Source organism: Macrotis lagotis, chromosome 3 (genome assembly GCF_037893015.1).
Source record: "Macrotis lagotis isolate mMagLag1 chromosome 3, bilby.v1.9.chrom.fasta, whole genome shotgun sequence".
In the NCBI taxonomy this organism is placed as follows: Eukaryota; Metazoa; Chordata; class Mammalia; order Peramelemorphia; family Peramelidae; genus Macrotis; species Macrotis lagotis.
Genome location: NC_133660.1, coordinates 70,336,407 through 70,358,143, shown reverse-complemented (window position 1 = coordinate 70,358,143; position 21,737 = coordinate 70,336,407). Strand labels below are relative to the sequence as shown.

The 21,737-nt window shown below is 37.6% G+C and overlaps 1 protein-coding gene across 14 annotated transcripts in view; it reads right to left on the bottom strand.

The window, feature by feature from the left end:
• IRF2 (interferon regulatory factor 2) overlaps positions 1-21,737 on the bottom strand; it is a 174,314-nt gene that overhangs the window by 23,867 nt on the left and 128,710 nt on the right. For all 14 annotated transcript variants that reach the window (XM_074228894.1, XM_074228888.1, XM_074228889.1 and 11 more), the window contains 4 exons: positions 12,598-12,697; positions 11,719-11,895; positions 11,362-11,408; positions 6,118-6,235 (listed from right to left, as the gene is read on the bottom strand). In XM_074228894.1, the coding sequence (XP_074084995.1) occupies positions 6,118-6,235; positions 11,362-11,408; positions 11,719-11,895; positions 12,598-12,697 (442 nt within the window). The remainder of the gene's footprint in view (positions 1-6,117; positions 6,236-11,361; positions 11,409-11,718; positions 11,896-12,597; positions 12,698-21,737) is intronic.

Below are 21,737 nucleotides of genomic sequence, written 5' to 3'. Positions count from 1 at the left end.
GAGTTCCTTGAGGGCAGGCATTATCTTTTACCTTTGTTTCTACCCTTAGATCTTAAAACAAAGTGCCTGACAATTAATAAAGGTTTACTGACTGACTAGTTGCTATCCTTTGTTTTCAAAGAAAACTAAAATGACATCACTATGTTGGAGTATTGTGTCAGACTATGGCTAATCAGACCGATATGGAATGCTCTGCCACAGGTTAGGCAGAAATATTCCATATGGACATCTGGAATCAGATGTCTCCAGATTTGTGTACTTCACATTTTTTGAGTTAATGCAATTCTACTTTGTTCATCGAGCACAGAGTTTCTCTGATGTGGGCATGCCATCAGAGGCAGACCTGGGTCAGGGTTGTCTCCTATGTCATGTAATCAAGTCCAAAGATCTGCAGAGAAACCTTGAGAGTGTCCTTGTAGCACTTACTCGGATCACCAAATGAGTTCCTGCCTTGTGAGAATCCCCCTCCAGAAGATTAATTGACTACTTTGGTTATAAAGTACTTTCTCACAACTAAAAACTTTCAAATGAAGAGAACAAAGCACAGAGACAGTAAGGAAACAATCCATAGACACAAAGTTATTAAGTGTTAGAGATACATATCCCATGATGAGATGGCTTGAACAGATTTGCCTCTGAGCCAGTTCTTAACATTCTGTGATTCCAAGTCTAGGGCTGTCTACTCTACCGAACTGTCTCCAAACTTCACTAACTAAAGTTCTTTTTTTAAAAATTAATTTATTTTTCCAACTACGTGCAAATAAAGTTTTCAACATGCATTTCTCCATAAGGTTTTGAGTTCCATATTTTTCTCCCTCCCATCTCCCCCTGACAGTGAGTAATGTGGTATAGATTATACATGTACAACTATGACTGACTAAATTTCTAAAAGAGTAACTCCTTTTTATCATCAGTAGTAGATCGGACATGATACCCCACTTGAGAAAGTAGAACTTACCACCATTTCATAAAGATCTACGACACCTGCTACCATACATGATAGACCATCAGTCAATATATCCTTACTATGCACCCTCTTATGACCCTTGTCCAGAAGTAGGAGTAATAAAACCAGTAAGTTCGCAGATCCTTAAAGAATTGATTTTAAACATGTGTGACTTGTAACAAAGTTCCTAGATTTGTTTGGTTTATCCTGTTTTGTTTTCTGACCTTTGTTCAGTAAAAGATTTATCCTTAACCCAAGTGTTTCTTCAGTGAATGGGGGAGATGGGAAGCAGGAAGCAGTCTCACTTGTTCTCATATAAACCAGCCCAGCATTAAAGGTGAGGGCTCGGGACTGGGAAAGGGGGCATGGTGTCTTTGTGAGTAGGGTTTGAAGCTTTGATAATAAGTAAAGCTACCACAGTGAAAGTTTAGATCTGGGAGCTCAGCCAAAGGGCATTTTTCATGTTGCTGTTTGAAGTTCAATTTCTTATATAAACATGTGTTTTAGGATTAGAAGACTAGCCTTTGGCTTCTGGCAAAGAGACTTTCTAACTATGAGACTCTGGGCATGTTACTTAAACACTTTGTGACTCAATTTCTTCAACTCTGAAATGGGGATAATAATATTGGCAACATTCTACCTCAGATGGTTATTGTGAGGAAGAAACTCTGGAAACCTTCAAGCATTCTCTAAATGTGAACTGTTATTATTTAAAGAAAGTCTAATTTATCAGTTTTTTGAACAAAAAAAATTTCTTATAATAACAGCTAAATTCCATTCACTGAGTCTCTTAGTTTATGAAGGATGACACAGCAACTTATAGATGAAAATGTATGCTTATCTATAAGGCCATGTTTTCTGATGAAAGTCAAAAATATTAGTTGTAAACAGACAAAAATGAAATTGTAGAAAATTTTAATTAGGAGAATTTTAAAGTACAAATTTTAGATGTAAAAAAAGGGGGGATGCTCCATTTCTCTGCTCTGCCCTTGGGCTGAGCAGTGGGGGCAATTATCTTTCTGGTGGCAGAATGAACAGGTGGTGGTCTGCAGTAGGCAGACTTTCTCAGGTGGTGGGCCAAGTCTCCATTTATTTCTCTCTCTTTAAAGGAATGGAGAAACAATAGTTCTATACAAACTCAGTTCTCACAAGTCATAGCAGTGTGATGCTTTTAGTGGTCAAGATGAGAGATTACACTGGGGAATTGAGAACCCTTGTGGGAAAGAAAAGGATATTGATTGGGGAGATGGGTCAGAGACAAAAGTTTTACCTACTACCCAATTCTGTTTAGGAATGGTTCTGGCCCCCCCCTCAAAATCTTTCCATATTTATTATGCCTTTGATTAAAGACATTCTAGAGTTAGAATGGTGACTGAGCTCTAAATTGTTTTCTGATTAAGTTGTTTGTTCCTCCATCTCTGGAAGGCCCAGGGTGAAAAGGAATACACAATTGTTCCCCCTTTCCCTTAAGAAATTGAATTTTCCATATGCGGGGGAGGGGGGGAGAAAAGTAAAAGTAAGATTTCATTGGTGAGTGAATTTCCAGTTTCTCAGGGAAATAAATTCCACCTACTTAAATGGATCAGTATCTGATCTGTGTATCATAGAGGCTTAAGTAACTTGCCCAAGATCAAGCAGTCAGTATAAGAAAGGACCCAGAGGAAATCCTAATAATCACAAGCTAACAAAAATGATTCTGAGTTACAAAATTCAAATTGGAATGCTTTTTAATGGCAGAAAAGGAATACTGTGTAAAGTAATTTTAGCCAGCCTAAAAAAAATTCATGAATCCAAAGTAAATCCCAGGGTTCTATCAGCTTCACATATGGCCAATGACTATTTCTTCTATTTCAACCATTAAATTCAACAAACATTAATTTCCCATTATGCACATGGCCCTATGTTAAGTCACTGGGGGATACAAAAATGAGTCAGGAGACTTAAGATTTTTGAATCCTAGCTCCAACATTTAAGATTTCTGCAGCTTCATTTGCTTTCTTTTGAAATAAAGTTAATAGTACTTTCACATACTGGCTTCATGGAATTCTGTAAGGAAAAACTCTCTTTAGACCTAAAGCTTTATAGAAAACCTTTGGTTTTCTTCATATACATATACATATACATATATATATATATATATATATATATTTCTTAAATATATTAAAGTTTTATATACATGCATATGTGTATATACATGAAAATATGTACATATGCATATAGCTACACATCTGTGTATACATAAATGCATAAACACAATATACACACACACATACCCACATGAATGCTCGTGTACTTTATGAGTCATCTATAATCTAATCAAGGATAATCTTGAAGATGATTAGGGAATAGGCAGGTTTTCATAAGCAATGACATCTTTACTATTTCACAGTTATCTGAGAGATGTGGAGAATATGTGAATCCCAATGTGTTTACTGTCTGTTGGTTATGAAAAAGCATTATAATTAAGCAGAACAAAATGCTACCTTACAGGCTTAATATAATGGAATACAATAGCTAGTGAGGTTCACTTTATCCTTATACCATCTGTAAAAGATAAGCACAAAACACCTTTAAACAGAATAAGTTGACAACCTACTAAATTCTCCTGTATACTCTCCCCCTCATAATATCCATACATCAAACCATTTAGATGATTCATTATTCTTTGGAAGATATAACAATAGAAATAACCCTGTTTGATTTTCTTTGATTAAAAAAAAACTTCAGGGGAGCACAGAACAGAGGAATGTATGATCATCAAAAGTATTTGCCTGTGAGCTCTCCAACATTTGAGGAAACTTCTAGTCAATGAGATCATAGATTCATTGGAATATTTTTAACAAATATGAATTGTTACACACACACACACACACACACACACACACAGTGTATTTAAGGACTTGCAACATCATAGGAGAGAAAGCCTGCACAAATAACTATCTTTACAGTGAACAGTGAGATGTTTGGACAAAATGTTATTAAGAAATCTGAGGAGGGGGCGGCTAGATGGCATAGTGGACAGAACACTAGCTCTGGAGTCAGGAGTACCTGAGTTCAAATCCGGCCTCAGACACTTAATAATTACCTAGCTGTGTGGCCTTGGGCAAACTACTTAATCCCATTGCCTTAAAAAAAAAAACTAAAAAAAGTAAAAAAAGAAATCTGAGGGGGTGATCATTGTCAGGTGGGGGACAGGCAGGGGAAAGTAATGAACAATCTCCCTTGTTGCATTTCAAATTTTCCTCTAACTGGGAAGTGGGTGGGGTTGCCTGTTATCTCTGTAGCACAATGGGGCCATACAGCATAGCCTAATCCAAGTTACATAGAATGTTTTTAACTTTTCACCTTCACACCTGCAGAATTTTTACACCAGACCAGGAAGAATTTGAGAGTGGCTCAACAAAAGTACTGCTATATTGGGCAAGATGCCAACTAGATAGTTTCAGAACAGTTTGCCCACCTACTTCCCCTTCCTCAAAAAATGAGTCATCCAAAGATTAACTTAGAAAAGGACCTGTTGTTTTTTTTAAAAAAAAAAACACATTTTTTTCTATGTGTACAAGTTTTCTTTGTAACTGTAACACTTCACAAAAAATTTAAAACTTCTTTTTAATACTCAAAGGTAATTCTCCTTAGTTTCCTTGGATATTGAAGATCATGGGTCATTTGAGTAAGAAAGTATATTTGATCCTGGGTTGGAGAATGAGGGAGGTGAAAAAGGCATCCACAGGAGTGCATGGCTGACTGCTTACATGTGATTACAGATGGTTTTGTCCTTATCTTTTCTCCTATGAATGGTACAAGGAGAAAAATCTGAATCTTGCTAATCATCTGTGAAGACAGGACTCACAATACTTAAGGGCTGAAAGGGAACTCAGAGGTCACTGAGTCCAGTGAGGAGTTCAAAACTGCTGAAGGAAGTTTAGTTCCCTTTCTATAGAGATTTGCTTATTAGGAAGTTTTTATAGGGTTTAGAAAGTACTTCAGACTTCATCTAGTCCAGCCTCATTATTTTACATATGAGAAAACTGAGGCCCAAAGCAGTTAAAGGAGTTGCCAAGGTTTATTTATCTAGTAAATAAGACAATGGGATTTGAACCCAATTCTTCTGATTCCAAAAGCTAGCACTCTAAGAACCACAATCTCATTTGATGGACACAACAACCATTCAAGATAGGTAACTTTATTATATCCATTTTTGAAATTGGGGAAACTGAGGCAAACAGGTAAAATGACTTACCCACAGTCACATAACCAGTAAGGTAAAATTTGAACCCAGGTGTTCCTGGCTCTGAACTGAGTGCTTAATCCACTGCCTTAGATTAAATAGCTGCTGAAGTTTCCCCCAGGTCTAAATTTATGTATCTTGTAATCCTAAATTATCCCAAAGGGATAATCCAGGATATTTTCTGTGGGGGCCCTTAAGAGAAGCAGTCATAAGAACCAACTTCCTTGGTACCATCAATTTACTGAACACCATCTTGGTATTTAATAAATTAGGAAATTTGGAATTTGAAATAAGAAAATTTGACTTCTACTTTGGAAGTCTTCTATGACCCACAAAATACAACCGCTCTGTGTCTTAATTTTTTCTTCCATAAAATGAGCAATATACTTGACTCTTCACTTAGAGCATGATAAATAGGTGATGTGGGACAAAACAAAAAAATTCTTTTTATCTTATTCTCAAGTGATATGTAAACAAAGGATAATGGATAATATTTCCTATGGTGACATGAAAAGTATAAACGAAATAGGTTTGCGTACCAAAATTTTCTGAGCCTAGAGATTTTCAATTTTAAAAAAGAAATAATAATTCCTGACCCTATACTTACTTACAAGGTACTTAAAACTTGAAGAATTATGTAATTGTACATGATTGATATTAAGTCACCTTCTTCAGTCTACATATATGTGCTTTGTTCAGTTATAGGCACCACATTTTTAGGAAGGACATAAAATTAGGCTACATAGGACTCTACCTAGGATGGAAAGAGTACTCAAAAATTATGCCATATAAGGATGGGTGGAAGGAAATGGGGAAAGAGAAGATTATGTTATTTCAAACCTCTCATTTCACTAAGTCATATCCCTCTACTCTGGGACTGGATGCATATTTCTCTAGGCTTGTCTATTATGTATGTAAAAATGCAATGTCAAAACCATTTTACCTATGATATTTATCGTGCTATCCACTTCATTTTTTATAGTTGAAGTCAGGACTGCATATTCAGGAGAAAGCTCACTTATTCCATTACTAAGCCCAAAAGACGACTCAACTGGTTCTTGCTAGAAAGAAGAAAAAAGGAAAAAAAGGAGTTGAGAATATATCCTTGAATTCTCCCCCACCCCATTTTCTTAGCTCGAATTCTACTATTTGCCAGAATTCTTTATTGTTAGCCCAATCAATGCTGCTCCTTGCTCCCATAAATCAGTTTGGACAGATGAGTGAAGGCATAGTTAGCTTTCTCACTTTTCCTCATTTATGTTTGAACTGGGAAATTATATTAGAGCCTATGACCCACTTAACTTAGAGGGCAAAAATTAATTTCTACCATTAAGAACTATCAGTCTAAGCAGAAATATATGTCGGAAAGACTGAGAAATGCCCCTTAGAAACCAGGGCAACCGTTCTTCTAAAACAGAATAACCACCCACATTTAGTTAGCCCCTTGTTATTTAATAAAGCTTGTAGAAAACTTCTCCCCCCCACCCAATAGCTCCAAGAGGTGGGTTATACAAGGATTATTATTATTATTACTACTGATTTACAGATGGAGAGCACACACACTCAGAAAAGCTCAGGTATTTGCCTATGATCATCCAACTAAACAAATATGAACTCTTATTTTCCAACTCAGCCCCTAATTATATTGTTACAATCATACAACACTTTTAAAGTTTGACAAGGCTTCATTTCTCACAAAAAACTCATGAGGTAAAATAGAAGTAATATCCCCATTTAGAGATAGAGAAGAAATTTACTGCTTACTACAGTGCTTGGAACATAGTAGGTGCTTAATAAATGTTTATACTAACTTGGAAATTGGCTTGTCCAAGATTGATAGAAGTAGAATCAAAAGTCAAATTCAGGTCAGACTCTCAAGTCCAGTATTCCTTCTACCTCTCCACATTGTTGATGACATGCCATCTTTCTAAGAGACACTATAAACTTCTTCTAAGAAATGTCCCTGACTTCATCTGTGACCCAAACACCAGAAACTAGACTAATTGTACGAGTATTTCTCTGAGACAGGATTTGTTCTTCTCTGAGGCCATCTTTGATGCTTTGAGAAGTTTGGCATTTCACTCTTAAGTATCTGGAAAATATAATACTCTAAAAGTCATAGATCAGATCATTCTTCAAAGTAGACTTGGAAGGAGGGAAACAAGCCCCAAATTCCCAGTGCCACCAGACCTTATAAAAATGCCTTATACGTACTTTAATTTATTAAACTAGAGCTGCTCCTTACGCATCATACCTAAAAATGTGATCAATACTTCTAAGAGTCCATAATTTCATTCCGTTGGATACTACTTATTATTATTAACCCCTCTGTACTCCCACAGACAGTTGTTATAAGTGCCTGGACAAAATAATTCATAACTTGGAGGTCAATTTGCTGGTGATGAGCCTTTTGGAAACTTAGCTATGTTAGTCCTCTGATAAGAAACACACAGGCTGATCTGCCTTTGCAGTTTTTTCAGCTAATGGAGACACTGCCAAAGACCTGACTCTGAAAATTCAGTCACCACTTGTGTCATAACAGAATCTAAATGGAGGATATCTTTTATGAATGATGAGAAAATGCCAGTTTTCTTATTTAAAATTATTAATACATGATTTAATTAAACATACCAGTTTGGGGAAAGACCATCTGAACTGTTTAATTTTCAGAAGGGGTAGCTAAGAAAACTGTGCTCCCAGATAAATTTGGAGGGCTCCCTTCCCACTATGGCAATTGTGCAACACATTAGATAAAATACCATGGAACAAATTCTGAAAGGAACAAGTCATTTGTCAAAATAACTGCCAGTAGTATTTATGTTTTGAAACTGCCTATGATGGAAATTGTCTATGATGCCTTTTGGTGCCCTGAGGTGGATATGGCCCAGTGAAATTAGTGGTTTGCTGCCGACATTCAAATATCTTTTTTTTTCCAAAGTAAAGATGAAAATAACCTGAAAATAATTAAGTAGAGTCTGACCATGAATTTAAGGGTGAATAGTTTAATCTATCACAATGTGGGACAGAGAAGTATTGCCTCAAGATGGCCAACATATTTTTCATAAGTTAGATATTTGAGTTTTTGTATGCTGAATCATTTTGACTTTACCATTTTACTAATTTCATATAACTAAAATGTGAAATTATATAAGAAGGGAATAAGAGAGGCGCAGGGTGAGAAATGAGATAAAGGAGAGGTGAAGGGAGAAATAAAGAGGGAGAAATAGGGAAGGGAAAGGAGTAGAAGCAATAAGGAAGGAAAGGTAGAGGAAATATCAAAGGAAAATCTTTACTCTTGAGGTATCTACATTCCAATGGGAGAGACAAGAAATACACACAGACACACACACACTCTTATAAATACATATATGTGTATGTGTATGCAGAATAAATATAGAGAGAATAAATACAAATTTATTTAATACAAGGTAGTAGTTAGCGAGGCAAATCAGGAGCAGTTAGGGAGATCAGGAAAGCCTTTATACAGAAGGTGATACCTGAGTGGAGTCTTGAAGAAAAGAAGAGACTGCAGAGATGAGGAAAGAAATATATGAGGATATATAGCCTGTGCAAAGTCATGGAGATAAAGGAAGGAATATTGTATATGAGGACAGAAATAAGGACAATTTGACTAAAAAGGAGATATAAAGATTTATAAAGTATTTCACAGTATATTATACTGACATACACTGTCAGTTAAAGCAATGGGGAAGGGGGAAGAAAATGAAAGAGAAAAGAAGGAAAGAGAAAGGAAAAGAGAGTCATAAGTCTAGAAAGACAATATGATATAAAAGGAAGAGAATGATCATAGTCATGCACATTCTCTACCCAAATGACTTTAGGTTGATGTAGCTGCATTATCTCATGGATTTTATGGTCCTCAGGGAGGGATTCATTTTTGTCTCTGTATCCCCCTTGCCTAACATAGTGCTTTGCAGGTAGCAAATACCAAAGAAATGTTTGGTAAATTAAATTAAGTCAAAAGAGAACAAGTCACTGATCAAGATCTGAATTTCTGTTCTGCCACTTACTAGCTTTATGACCTTAGGCAAGCCACTTAGGTTTTGAGCTTCAGCCATGATTTACATAAATAAAATGAGAGATTTTAATATCATTCAACCTATTTGTCATGAAATGAAATAAGAGTTGTGAGAGCATATCAGATTTGAAAATCTAACTTGTGCTCATGGCTCCGATGCTCATTTATGCATAAATGACTCCAAATTCTCTTATCTACTTACTTCCAAACTCACTCTCTTTTTTTAACATTCATTTGAAAATTTTTTCAGTTTCAAATTCTCTCCCTTCAACTGATCCCCCACACATTGTGAAAGCAATAAGCTACTCATCACCTCTGAATTCTTTCTGGTTCTTTCTCATCAGATGCCACTTCCAGTTCAACATAGCTAAAACCAAAGTTGGCATTTTTTCAGCCATCAGTAAAATGATGATTCAGGAAAACGGGTGTATTAGCTCTGCTCCTTACACACATTTCATCAACTATCTTGAAGTCTTTGTCCTGGCTATGCCATACTTGGAATGTACTCCTTCCTCATCCCTGCCTTCCAGAATTGACTAATCTCAAGTATCATCTTCTGCCAAAAGTCTTTCTCAACTGCTCTTGCTCTTCATCCATTTGCATTCAACAACTCTGTATTTATTTTTCATAAACTTGCAGGTTTTTACATACTTCTAGTTTCTCCTTTCTCCTTGAGAGAAAGGATTAATACATTCATTCTTTTTATCATCCCAGTGTTTGTTACATAACGATGATTAATAAAAGTTTGCAGATCAAACAATTAAGAGCATTTCAGCTGGCTTCCCTGAACCCAATCTGCCCCCTCCAATCTGTATTACATTCTACTATCAGACTAATTGACCTCAAATAACCCTCTGTTCAAAAACATTTAATGACTTCCTATTTTATTCAGACAAAAAACCCCCCTAAGAATTGGAAGATAACTAGGAAGTTTTCAAATCTAGTTTCTCCCAATATAGTCAACCCTTCACAACATCCCTGACCACTGATTCATCCTGACTGGTAGTATGGCACAAAACCCTCACGACATTACTATCTCTGTTCCAGTTTTTTCATCTTTACTCCAATGATCTACCAGGCTACTGCCCTCGTTTCTAGCCAATGTTTCTTTTGAATAAGATATCTCCTTTACCATGCTATAAGCATCATCCCAGCAAATCTCAATGATAGCTATAAGATTATATTTACCACCTTTAGTTCCCATTTAAGTTTCTTTTATCACCCACAATCTGTGTTGTATTGTACTGACCCATGGGTCATGCTGCATTATTATTACCATGTCATATGTGTTAAATTTGATTCACCAACCAAAATGCCAGCTCTTTTCAAGAACTACCTCATGAGTTAAACTTTGCTGCATAACACTGGTGAGCAGTTACCTAGCACTTTAAGGTTTGAAAAGTACATTATATCTATTATCCACCTTGCACTATTATTATCCATATTTTACGGAAGAAGAAACTGAGGCTGAGAGAGAATAAGTGACTAGTCCAGGGCCACACAGTTAACAAATGTTCAAGACTGGATTTGTTCAAGACATTTATTCTTGACTCCAAATGTAAGTAAGCCACAATGGAATCTAGCTCTACAGAATACTATCTGTGAGTCCAGACACATTAGTAGTCATTATCAGAAAGAAGCAGAATTTTAGTCAGAATGTAATGTTACCAAACATTCTTGTAATGACAGTAGGAAGGATAGGAGAGAGGCAAAGGAACTCAAAACTCAAAAGAGGGGAGAGGGAGGTGACATTATTTTTTACATTGAATCCATGACTCAAAATTGTTTATTAATCAGTCCAAAATTCTGTTGTCAATTTTAAGTAAGCAAAGGATATTTGTGTATATTCAGGTCTTAAAAAAAAACACAACATTTTTATGAGGTTTACAAAATCCTTTCCTTCACAACAGTCTTGTGATAGTGGTAGCACAAGAATTATTATGCCCATTTTCAAGATGAAGAAAACTGAGGCTCAGAGAAATAGTGATTTATACATGGTCTTCTACCAGAATGAGAAATCATTTTTCCTGATTCATGAAAAAAACATAAATGGAAATGCATTAGACATTCCAGTTACTTGTGTTCAAGAAACTGTCTCATTAAAATGACTGTCACATTGGTCTTATATTTTTAATAACCAAAAATTACCTTAATGTGCTTAACTCTGTCTTCTTTATCTGTCTTTGTTTTCTTTCCTGTAGTGACAAAAGGTAATTTTATTATAATCCAGGAAGGATGCAAGTACAAACATTTCCCTTATGCTGAACAAGTTTGGCAGTTCTGAGCAGACCAGACTCTTTCATCCATATGGAGAGATATTACATCTGCAAATTGAGCAGAAGGGATTCTGTATTTGGAATAACTATGGAAGAAAGCTATGGTATATATATATATATATATATATATATATATATATATATATATATATATATATATATATATATCTCAAGATTGAGGGTAGGTATTTAAGGGGACCCCTGTGAGCCCTTAAGAAGCATTCTCTACCTTTCTTAGAAGGTCTTTCAGATAAGGGCAGCATCCTATAGACCCTGAAGGCATTGTTTCCTTTTTTTATACTTTTATCTTTTACTTCTTCAATATCAGGCAAGGAATTCATAGCACAACGAAAATTTGCCTTCCATGTTTTTGGATCCGGTTTATCCACTCCTGGTTGATGCTTTCCTAATGCAGTAGCAAAGGGGAAAGAAACACAAACAAAAATTAAATCATTAAGAATAGCTACCCAATTATTTTAAGTTTTTTTAAGTTTGAAGGTTCACAAAGCATATAATATTGGTTATTTTGTTGGATCCTCACAACAACCCTGTGAGGTAGGTACTATTTGTAGCTATGTTTTACATATGAGGAAACTAAGGATAAGAAAGTGAATGTCTTGCCCAGGGTCACAATAAAGTGTTGGGGACAGGGGGTGTGGGATTTGAACTCAAGTCTTCCTGACTTAAAGCCCACCATTCTATCCACTTATCCCTAACTGCCTACCTAAGACTGCCCTGGACTGGTAACCAATTAGAAGACAGAAGAAGAAATTTCTGATATTTGGGGGGGAGGGGGGAATCCAAGTTAAACTCAACATCATTGGTCAGGATTTTTAACATTTTTAACAGACAACTACTGACTATGATCAGACCACTTCAACATTGGAGATTATGTGAAGTTTCTTTATAAGGGAACTTTATAAGGGCTAAATGTAACATTTGTTCTGGGTGATGAAGCACAAGCCTCATGTAACTTTGAGGTGTCCATTACATCAATGTATTATTCACAGTTATTTGCAAGCTCTTTTGTAATTCATAATGATAATGTAGAACAAAACATAGCATCACCCTGGTCACACACCCCAGAAAATAAAGGGTGTTTTCATACCTGTGTGAATTGCCCAGTTCCTAAAGAGAGGAGCATCTTTCTCAACATCCCACCCATGTCGTGCAGCATGCATCCAAGGGATCTGAAAAATCTTCTTCTCCTGGAAATTAAAGTAAAGGAGAACTAGAGCCATCAATTTTGGTCCACAATTGGAACACTGACCTAAAATCATAACTGGTTAACTCTCTATTTTTCCTGAGACTCTACTACTGTTTCTCCAGATTACTCCATCAACCCAAACACTATTTCTTGCTGCTCTAAACACATGTGAGCCCTGAATACATTTGCAAGGTCATTTCAAGAGAGGATCACTGATAGGTGGATACCAAATGCATGTCTGATAGAGTGGAACACATTTCGAAGTCAAAGATTTTTTGGATTCTTTGATATTCAGTATTATCCATGTTTCTTTTCCTTTCCTCTAGCATATATCACTATAAGATGATCAAAATTTCTATTTATTTCATCAATTTGTCCCCAGAACCAGCAGAAAAACTGTCATGATCATTCCAAGTGCCTTGGAGATGCTTCTTTTTGTTGTCAACCAATCATGTCTGATTCTTCATGACCCCCTTTCAAGGTTTTCTTGTCAACGATACTGGAGTGGTTCATCCTTCTCTTCTTCAGCTTATTTTATGGGTGAGGAAACTGAGACAAACAGGAGTAGGTGACTTGGCCAGGTACATAGCTAGTAAGTGCCTATGACTAGATTTGAACTAAGGAAGATGAATTTTCCTGATCCCAGGACCAGTACTCTATCCCTTGAGGATTCTTCTATGATCTTAACATGTGCCCCACACAGTTTGATGAATGAGATATTTACTGAATATGGCATTTTGTTCTATCAAGTCAAATGTCTTTTTTGGTAACCAAATGATCTAGCTTGATATTTTCATTTCTCAGTTATATGGCTATAAATATACCTGTGGGTTTTTTCCCAGCTACTGTTACACTACTTTATAACTAATATGCCCCTTCCCCTCACCTCTAGAAGCTGAGATCTGATTGTTAGGTGATAGTAATTAAGTAGTTAAAGATTGATAAATGCTGAAAAGGAGGCTTCTATTGTCTTAAAGAAGTTCTGAGGGGTGAAGCCAAGATGGTGACAGGAGAAGAGCCTCTCCTAGGTGTTCTCTCCATAATATTTTTAAAATCATAAAATAATGACTCTAACTAAATTGTTGAAAGACAGAACCTACATAAAGATCCAGTGAGGCGATTCTCCAGACCAAGGTAACCTGGAAAATAGGGTTAGAGTGGCAGCCTGCCAGAGTGAAGAAACTTCAGTCTCCTGCAGGCAGCCCCAGGGCACCTGGGAGCTGGGGCTCACAGCAGTGGGGTCACCCAGGAAGCACCGGGCACAACTTGGAGGATCAGCAGGGGACCTCTGCCAGAGATAACTCACGAAGCTCAGGCCCTTGTGGCAGTCCAGAAAAGGGAAAGGGAAAAAGAAAAAGTCATGGACCCAGCAAGCAGGAGCCTCCAGGAAACTGAGCCCTGAGTGCTCAGCCCACCAAAGGTAGTGGAGACTTACAAGGTTTGTCCTCTGTCCCTGGAACAGGACTCTGGGGCTCTGACCACATTCAGATGCTGATCTCAGTCTAGGCCCCCCATAGAACAGGGCCCCCCTCCCCCCACCTCAGCCCCATGGCAGAGGGGTGCTCTTGTGAGACCAGGAGGGCAGTCACAGCTTCACAAACTGAGATCCTTGGGGGAGGGAGTGCACCAATAATACTCAAAAGCTCAGAAAGCACCCCAAAACCAGGCACAGGCTGGGGAAATGAGTAAACAGAGAAAAAAGAGGAACACCATTGAGAAATACATTGTCTATGATCCCAAGAAAGATGAAAATACGTAATCTGAAGATGAAGAAGTACAAACTCCTGCATCTAAAGACTCCAAGAAAAACAGAAGTTGGGCTCAGGCTATGACAGAGCTCAAAAAGGATTTTGAAAATCAAATAAGGGAGATAGATGAAAAGTTGAGAAAAGTAATGAGAGAGATGCTGGAAAAACATGAAAAAGAAGTCAGCAGCTTAGTCAAGGAGATCCAAAAAATGCTGAAGAAAGTAACATGTTAAAAACCAGCTTAGGTCAAATGGATAAAACAGTTCAAAAAGTTATTGAGAAGAAGGCTTTAAAAAGCAGAACTAGCTAGATGGAAAAGGAGATAAGAAAGTTCTCTGAGGAAAACAAATCCCTCAGATGTAGAATGGAGCTAAAGGAAGCCAATGACTTTACGAGAAATCAAGACACAGTACCACAATACCAAAAGAAGGAAAAATTAGAAGAAAATGTGAAATATCTCATTGAAAAAACAACTGATTTGGAAAACAAATTCAGGAAAGATAATTTAAAAATTATTGGGACACCTGAAAGTCATAATCAAGAAGAGCCTTGACCTCATTGTTAAAGAATTCCTACAGGAAAATTACCCAGATATCCTAGAAGCAAAATAGAAATTGAGAGAATCCATCAATCTCCTCTGGAAAGAGATCCACCCAAAAAACAACCCCCAGGAATATTATAGCCAAGTTCCAGAACTCCCAAGTCATAGAGAAAATATTACAAGCAGCCAGAAGGCCACAAGTCAAATATCATAGAGCTGCAGTCAGGATCACACAGGACTTAGCAGCAAATACATTAAGGGCTCATAGGGCTTGGAATATAATATTCTGGGAGGAAAAAGATCTTGGAATGCAACTGAAACTGAACTACCCAGCAAAACTGAACATCCTTTTCCAAGGGAAAAGATGGACTTTCAATGAATCAGGGGAATTTCAAACGTTCCTGTTGAAATGATCAGAGTTGAACAGAAAGTTTGACCTTCAAATACAGGACTCAGGTGAAGCATACAGAACGGAGGAGAAGGGTAAAATATGAGGGACTTAATGATGATAAACTGCATGTATTCCTGCATAGAAACATGATACTGATAATACTCATATGAAACCTCTCATTTAATAGAGCAGGTAGAAGGAGCTTATATAGATGAAGCACAGGAAAGAACTAAATCTGAAGATATAATATATTGTCAAAATGGAGTCAATGGCTAAAAGGGAAATATACTGGGAGTAAGAGAGAGGAGAGGTGGAATAGGTTAAGATATTTCATATAATATATATATATATATATATATGTATATACATATATATATATAAAATATATTGCAATGAGCTATTGCAATGATATGGAAGGGGGGAAGGCAAGGGAAAATGAGGGAACTTTTGCTCTCATCAAAGGTGGCTAGGAGAGGAAACAGCATATATACTCAATGGGGTATAGACAGCTAGAGTAAAAAGGAGAGAAGGGTTTGGAAAGGGGGAAGCAGGGGGATGTGGGTGATGGAGGAGAGGGTGGATCGTGGGTGAGAGTAGTCAGCTATAACAGATTTTCTTTTTACTTCTTGTAAGGGGCTGGGATTGGGTGGCCTGTCTGGGACCACAGGGTCACTGGTTGCTGGGCTCAGGGGTGGAATGTGGATTTGGGCCTCTTGGCCCCAGGACCAGTGATCAGTCCACTTCCTCAATCAGCTACCTTACAGTACATTTTGGAAGAGGGACAGAGTGAAAAGAGAGAGAAAACATAGTATATGGTAGTGGAGAGGTATGGATAGAGGGAGTTGAGATCAGCAACAGCAAGGGTGGAAAAATTTGGAAGTAGCTTTTGTGATGGATTTATCATAAAGAATGTGATCCACCCAAGACAGAGCTGGTAGTGTTGGAATACATACTGAAGCACATTTTTTTCCTTTTCCTTTATTTCTCATGAGGGTCTATATTTTTGGGGGAGGGGGTATTATGTTTACTCTAAAACAAGAATATTTTAGTAATGTATAAAAAATCACTTGTATAAAAATCAAAAATAATTTAAAAATAATAATAAAAAAAGAAAGAAAAAGTTCTGAAAACACATAAGTTGGAGACATTGAAATCCTACTTCGATTCCCATACAAATTAAGGCTTTGATTGATGTGGTTTGAACATCATTGATGTATACATGGGCAGCTGCTAGTCTAAGAATGAATTTAGAACATATTCCAGGATGATTATAGATCCATGAAATTACTCACCCAATGAATTATTTTTTAAAAATGTATTTAATTTTAAAAAACCTAAGCTTAAATACCAATAAGTATTTCCATATACATTATAGATAATACAGGAACAAACTGTATACATACTCATTATAGCAAATTTTCCTCACTAATTAAAATGAAAAAATAATAAAATAATGGCCATGTGGTCATGAAAATTCAAAGGGAAAGTGGTGACTTAGTTTAATGAGATTGTGATTAACAGTATCCAATAGAGCATTAGGTATGTCCCCCACTGTCAGAGAGAATGGCCCAACAGGAAAGGAATTATGGTGCAATGATCTGAATACTCCATGAACAAATGCACAACCCTTGGAAGATGACAGGATTTCTTCAATGACATCTATAGTTTCAAAACGGATTGGCCTAACAATAGAATTCTAGAATTTAGAGCTAGAAGGGACCTTGGAGAGCATCACATCAAATCTTATTTTATAGATGAAATCAGTGAATTAATATGACCCAGATCATGAGGTTTCTCTGAAGAAAAACTGTACCAAGTGGCTTTCTTTTGTATCACTATCAGGAATAGTATTTTTTTTAACCAAACCTATATAATGTCATGATACAGTAAGTAGCTCCTGATGAGAAACAAGGTCTACTCATTCAAAACAGTTCCCTTTTTTTTCCAGTTTTTGACTTTTGAGAATAGCCTGGACCACCTAGCCATTAAGGTAACTAGGTTGTGCAGTAGATTACTAAACTCAGGAGGACCTAAGTTCAACTCCAACCTCAGACACTCACCTTGTTTGCTTCAGTTTCCTCATCTGTAAAATGAACTGCAGAAGGAATGGTAAACTTCTCTAATATCTTTGCTAAGAAAACTCCAAATGAGGTCACAAAGAGTTGGAACTTAACAAACTGATTAAACAATAAAAACTACTTAGTAATTAAGTGCCTTGCCCAGAGTCACACAACCAGTGTGGATCAGTCTTCTTAGCTCTATTTATTACATGCAGTTACCTGTTTTGAATCCTAAACCATGCTCATGAAATCCTATAAGGAAGTTAAGTGGTGGAACGTTCATAGGAGGACTTGAATTCAAATCTATTCAATGTTTACTAGCTATATAACATTTATAGATAATATGTAATTTATTTTACTTCTCTCAATCATCTATAAAAACTCCATAAAAATGCATTGTTATTATTGTTCAAAGAATACATAGACTAGATAGTATAATATTTCTTAGAAGACTTTATTTATTTCTGATGTTATGACAGGGAAAGTACTGAATTTGTAGTCATAGTCATCACTGTGTAAATTCTGCTACTGATATCAATTACCTCTGTATATAAAAAAAAGGAATTTAATATAACTAGGACTCAGTAAACTGTAAAATGAAGGCCACCCTACATGGTTTCTGGGTTTTTTTTTTTAATTTAAGGCAAAGGGGTTAAGTGACTTGCCCAAGATCACACAGTTAGGCAATTATTAAGTGAAAGAGTTCACATTTGAACTCAGATCCTCCTGACTCCAGGGCTAGTGCTCTATACACTGCACCTCCTACCTTCATGTTGTCCCCTGCATGGTTTCTAAGGTGATTTCCAGTCATAAATCTACAATCATCCTGCCCAGTATACCTTGGAATGCAATAAAAATTCCAAACTTGTTTAATCCCAGGGAACTAGGTGTGGAGATTGCAAACAGATATTTTGGCAATAAATAAGATCACAGTACAAAGTGGAAATAAACAAAATTGGCTTCAATCAGTTCCTTTGGGGGAAGGCTCAATGGAAGTAGTTAGCAGCTTTCCTATATTCATTGGATCACACATAACTAGACTTCTCCCTCCACACCTACCCATTTCCGCATTCTTCAGGTCCCAGATTAAGTGATACTTCCTCCCCACTTCTCCCAAATACTCTATCCATTATAGCATGTTTCAATTTCTTCTTTACAAAGAATCTAATAGGGACAACTTTGTGATTTCCTATCATTATGATTTTAATTAAATTTCTAAATTTAAGTAACCCTAGCAGGAAGGACTAAAGTGAAACTAACAGACTTTGACTCTAAGAAGAAAGGAAAAATGAACAAAACTAAAAAAACAAAAACTATGAATTAAGAAAAAACTGAAAAAAAAGGGTTTAAAAAACCTTGTCAGGTTGATTTTTATTTTTTCTAATTGGGTAAGAAAATGACCTTAACATCTCATTTTTCACTGAAATGGTCTCAAATAGATCTTTCACACAAAAGGAGGCTTTCTTCATATTTAAGATTTTCCTTCCTTTGTTTTTTCTCATCCAAAAGAAAGAGCTTCAGGTAAGACTGATTATATGCCTTCTCCTTCTTTGAAGGAGAAGTCATGAAGAAGAAGGTGGCCAGTGTAAATGACAGGTTCTCAACTTGATCTGAACCCCTGAGTAGGGAAGATCAAAAACTGGACTCCTATAGTCTCAGCAACAAAAATTGAGTAAAGAAGATAAAGAAAAAGAGACAGAGGGGCGGAGCCAAGATGGCGATATGAAGGGATCCAGTCTTAGGAGCTCTCTGATAAAAACTCATAAACTAAGGACTCTAACTAAACTTTCAAGAGACAGAACCCACAAAGGGACCCAGTGAGGCAGTTCTCCTACTCAAGGTAACCTGGAAAAGAGCATAAAGGCTCTGCTCCCCGGGGGCCAGAGGGGCGGCCGCCAGAGGGGTGGCCTGCCAGAGCCAAAGAACTTCAGCCTTCCGGAGGCAGCCCCAGGGTGCTGGGAGCCTCAGCTCACAGCAGCGGGGGAGTCTCCTGAGCTGCACCCCGGGGAGCATCAGACACAAAGTGGGGGAACAGCGGGGGACCTCTGCCAGAGCAAGCACTTGGAGCCCAGACCTCAGGGCACACAGGGAGCAGCTTGGTCTTTCTGCAGCCCAGTCCCACAAACAGAAGCAGGTGGAGCTGGTAAGCAGGAGCCCCCAGGGAATGAGCCCATTGAGCTGAGGGAGGGGAATGAAGAGAGACTGCAGAGCTCTGTCCTCTGCCCCTGGAACAGGACTCTGGGGCTCTGACCACATTCAGATCCTGATCGCAGTCTAGGCCCCCCCCCCCACCTCAGGCCTGTGGCAGAGGGGGGCGCTTATGGTCATTCACAGACCAGGAGGGAGGACAGAACCTCACACACTGAGACCCTTGTGGGAGTGTCCCAAAAGCTCAGGAAGCACCCCAAAAAACAGGCTTAGGCTGGGAAAATGAACAAACAAAGAAACAAGAGGAAGACTATTGAGAAATATTTTGCAAACGAGCCCAAGAAGGATCAAAATACTCAGTCTGAAGATGAGGAAGCACAAGCTCCTGCATTTAAAGACTCCAAGAAAAACAGAAATTGGGCTCAGGCTATGACAGAGCTCAAAAAAGACTTTGAAAATCAAATGAGGGAGTTGGAAGAAGAACTGGGAAAAGAAAGGAGAGAGATGCAGGAAAAACATGAAAATGAAGTCAGCAGCTTAGTCAAGGAAATCCAAAAAAATGCTGAAGAAAATAGTATGCTAAAAACCAGCTTAGGTCAAATGGATAAAACAGTTCAAAAAAGTTATTGAGGAGAAGAATGCTTTAAAAATCAAAATTGGCCAGATGGAAAAAGAGATAAGAAAACTCTCTGAGGAGAATAAATCCTTCAGACAAAGAATAGAATTCAGGGAGATCGATGAATTTACCAGAAATCAGGAATCAATACTTCAAAACAAAAAAAAATGAAAAATTAGAAGAAAATGTGAAATATCTCATTGAAAAAACAACTGATATGGAAAACAGACTTAGGAAAGATAATTTGAAAATTATTGGAATACCTGAAAGTCATGATCAGGAAAAGACCCTTGACATCATTTTCAAAGAATTACTACAGGAAAATTGCCCTGATATTCTAGAAGCAGAGGGCAAAATAGAAATGGAGAGAATCCACTGATCCCCCAGAGAAAGAGATCCCCAAAAACCAACCCCTAGGAATATTATAGACAAGTTCCAGAACTCCCAAGTCAAAGAGAAAATATTACAAGCAGCCAGAAGGACACAGTTCAAATATCGTGGAGTTGCAGTCAGGATCACACAGGACTTAGCAGCAGCTACATTGGAAGCTCGTAGGGCTTGGAATACAATATACCGGAAGGCAAAAGAGCTTAGAATGCAGCCAAGAATGAACTACCCAGCAAGGCTGAATGTCCTCTTCCAGGGAAAAAGATGGACTTTCAATGAACCAGGGGAATTTCAAAGGTTTCTTTTGGAATGGCCAGAGCTGAACAGAAGGTTTGATCTTCAGATACAGGACTCAGGTGAAGCATGGAGATTGGAGGAGAGGAGGGAAATAGGAGGGACTTAATGAGGATGAACTGCATGTATAGAAAAATGATACTGATAATATTCATATGAACCTTCTCAGTTAATAGAGCAGGTAGAGGGAGCTTTTATAGTGGAAGCACAGGAGAAAGCTGAATTCGAAGATAAAATATGGTGTAAAAATGGAGTCAATAAGAAAAAAAGGGAAATGGAATGGGTGAAAGAAAAAGGAGAGGGGGAATAGTCCAAGCTATTTCACATAATAAGATTTTTTTTATTACAATGAGCTATTGCAATGATATGGAAGGGGGGAGGCAAGGGGGAATGAGGGAACCTTTGCTCTCATCAGAGATGGCTAGGAGAGGAAACAGCAAATATACTCAATGGGGTATAGACAACTGGAGTAAGAAGGAGGGGGGAGCAGGGGGAAGGGGTGGGGATGTGAATAAAGGAGGAGAGGATAGACCATGGGGGGACAGTGGTCAGATATAACACATTTTCTTTTTTTACTTCTTGCAAGGGGCTGGGATTGGATGGCCTGCCCAGGACCATAGGCCCAGCTGGATTCTGGGCCTAAGGGGTGGTATGGGGGCTCAGGGCTTCTTGGCCCCAGGACCAGGGATCTGTCTGCTGTGCCACTCAGCAACCCTACAGCAGAGTCAGAGTGAAAGGAGAGAGAAAATATAGTACATGGTAGTGGAGAAATAAGAAAGGAGGGAGTTGCGATCAGCAATGGCAATGTTGGAAAAATATGGAAGTAACTTTTGTGATGGACTTATCTTAAAGAATG